General features: G+C 39.7%; 1 protein-coding gene across 1 annotated transcript in view; it reads left to right on the top strand.

Moving 5' to 3' along the window:
* Positions 1-1,031: 1,031 nt before the first annotated feature.
* Positions 1,032-2,592, top strand: part of LOC121366745 (E-selectin-like) — a gene marked incomplete at its 5' end in the record, with an annotated part of 10,587 nt that continues 9,026 nt past the window's right edge. The window contains 2 exons of the mRNA XM_041491072.1: positions 1,032-1,231; positions 1,593-1,659. Coding sequence (XP_041347006.1) covers positions 1,032-1,231; positions 1,593-1,659 — 267 coding nt within the window. The remainder of the gene's footprint in view (positions 1,232-1,592; positions 1,660-2,592) is intronic.

The following is a 2,592-nucleotide window of genomic DNA, read 5'->3' as shown; positions in this document are numbered from 1 at the left end:
GAAGTTGAATTTTATTTGGCTTTCATTACGTGCGGTGAGAACTTATATCAAAACAGGCAAAGACATGACTACTTTCAAAGAAAATCGTATATACTTTTTCAAGGGTGTATGCGTAATGATAATTAATGCACAATATCAGTCCTGTTATTGAATGGCGTCTCAAGAAAAGACGTACATACCTCACTACGTGATTTTTTTTCTTTTCTTCTTTGTCTGTTTACGTGTATTTTGTAATAAAACAATATCACAGTTGTCGTGCTAGTAAGACACTAAAGTAGTTATTTAAAAGAATAAAATCCATTAAGATTACCTGATTATTGCAACAGCAAGAAGAAAACAAATTTCTGTACGTCTGTACATTTTAGTAGTACGTCTGTCTTTAATTGTTGAAATCATTATACACTACGATTCGGGAGAGTCGGTTTACAATGTATATTAATATGTACACAGGTAAACTCTGGTTTATAACTGTGTTTCTTTTACTGGTGTTTCCACTTAAATCAGGTAAACTGTGTTTCTTTATTGTTATCTTTGGTGTTCTTTTCTTTTATCTCTCAGTTTTATATTTATTCTTTATTTCGTTATTTGGTGCATATAAAAGATCCCTTGCTACTAATGAAAACAATCTAGCGTGTTTTCTCTCTAAGAACTAAATGTCAAAATTACCAAATGTTTCACACCCAATAGCCGATGATTAATAAATCAATGTGCTATAGTTGTATCGTTAATCAAAACGTTGTTGTTTTGTTTGTGTGTTTGCTTGGGGGGGGGGGGGGGGGGGAGGGGGGTTTGGGTGTTGTTGGGTTGGGTTGTTTTTTTTTTTTTTTTTTTTTTTATAGCGGCAATTTTGATATAACGACAAAGTAACCCAGGGACGAACGTGGTCGTTGTAACGAGGTCTGACTGTACATGCATTGTAATGTATATTATGTGTGCGTATAACGCTGTGAAATGATCGACAATCCAAATAAACATATTCATATTCATATTCGTCTTTGTATTCGTATTCGTATTCGTATTTTCTTCTACAGAAGCCTGTCCTACGGAACTCGGGTACACAAACGTGAGTGATTTCTGCTTCAAGATGTATTACAACATCAAACAGACCCGGAGTGACGCCGCGACCATGTGTGCCGCGCAGGGATCGAGACTGGTCAAACTGGACACTTTGTGGAAGAACGAAGCCATCATGAATAGAGCCAGAGAGATTAAAGATGAAGGTATTGCTACCGTTACTGCTACTTTATTAACGTGCCTATATCCAGCAGAGGTTCAGGCACGTCCACCCCACGTCCAGTCTCTTGCATGGCCAGTGGCTGGGCGTCGGACAAAAAGTATTTAATTTTAGAGGACTATTTTGAATTTATAGAAGAAATAGGAAGGGACATTTAGATGACGTGTCCGAAAATATGAAACTATGAGAGCTGATTTCTAATATTTTAATTTATTCGACGCCAATTTTAGATGGGCGGTTTAAAAAAAAAAATTAATATATAAAAAATAAAACAATTTAACCATAATGCCCAGGAGGATTAGAAGGAAAGGGTTGGGCCTTGAGCCTTGGAAAGAGTATTATAGTTTATTAACTTCAGGGATATGACAGTCCCATCAAAGACTTCAGTGTGGCGGGAAAGAAGGGGGAGGGGGAGGAGGAGGCTAGTCAGTCCTAGCTAACCTACGGCCGAAACCGCCTACGCCTAAAGCCTCCTATTACTAGCCTCCCACCACCACCACCATTAATATATTAAGAGGACTGAAGGCTAATGTAACCGGGAAGGATGGGTGGGGTGGGGTGGGGTGGGGTTGGGCAATCGAGGGCTGTCTACACGTGTGACAACCAGAATTATTTATGTCCACCCTTTGTGAAAATGACACTAGTTGGTGTAATTATTATTATTATTTGATTCTGTTTACGTTTTTGGTGGGCGTGGGGTGTGTGTGGGTGTGTGTGGAATACACTTAAGTATGTAGCTAATCTCAAAGCGTACCTTGATGACGTCAGTTGGAAAAATGATGTCAATTTAAATGAGTTCATTGAAGCATTGGATTCGTTATATAGGGTTAACATTGCTAAAGATTTGCCACACTGGTGTAAAGCCCAGGTCACACTGTCAAGGATCGTCTGGCCGGATCCACGACGCATGAAAACTTCACGAATGACCCCGGATGGTGGCCTATCCGCGGTCCCCTACGGATGTACCACGGTTTAAATAAGGATAGGGGTTAGTTGACAACGCGGAGCGCTACGGGTCGCTACGGGTCGCTAAGGATCGGTACAATTTAGTACGGACCACAACGGATTGTCACGAATGATGCCGGATCGTATCCGTGGCTAACCCGGCGTTCTGATCCTTGACAGTGTGACCGGGGCTTAAAGAAATGAATGTTTGTCTCTATGTATGAAGTAATTCGTGAATCTCTCAGTTCATTGTCAGGAAATGTGAAAATGTACTTTAGAACTCAGAAACGTATTTAGGGTCCATGAGAAACCTCAGATATATGTGTCTACAAAATTGAATTGTATTCCGCCATTTCTGCAATATACTGGATTTTTTAATGTGTTTCTTTTACAAGGAAACCGTGTTCAAATGA

This window comes from Gigantopelta aegis, unplaced genomic scaffold (assembly GCF_016097555.1).
Source record: "Gigantopelta aegis isolate Gae_Host unplaced genomic scaffold, Gae_host_genome ctg6958_pilon_pilon, whole genome shotgun sequence".
NCBI lineage: Eukaryota > Metazoa > Mollusca > Gastropoda > Neomphalida > Peltospiridae > Gigantopelta > Gigantopelta aegis.
The sequence above is the reverse complement of the archived record's forward strand: the minus strand, read 5'-3'. Positions and strand labels throughout refer to the sequence as shown.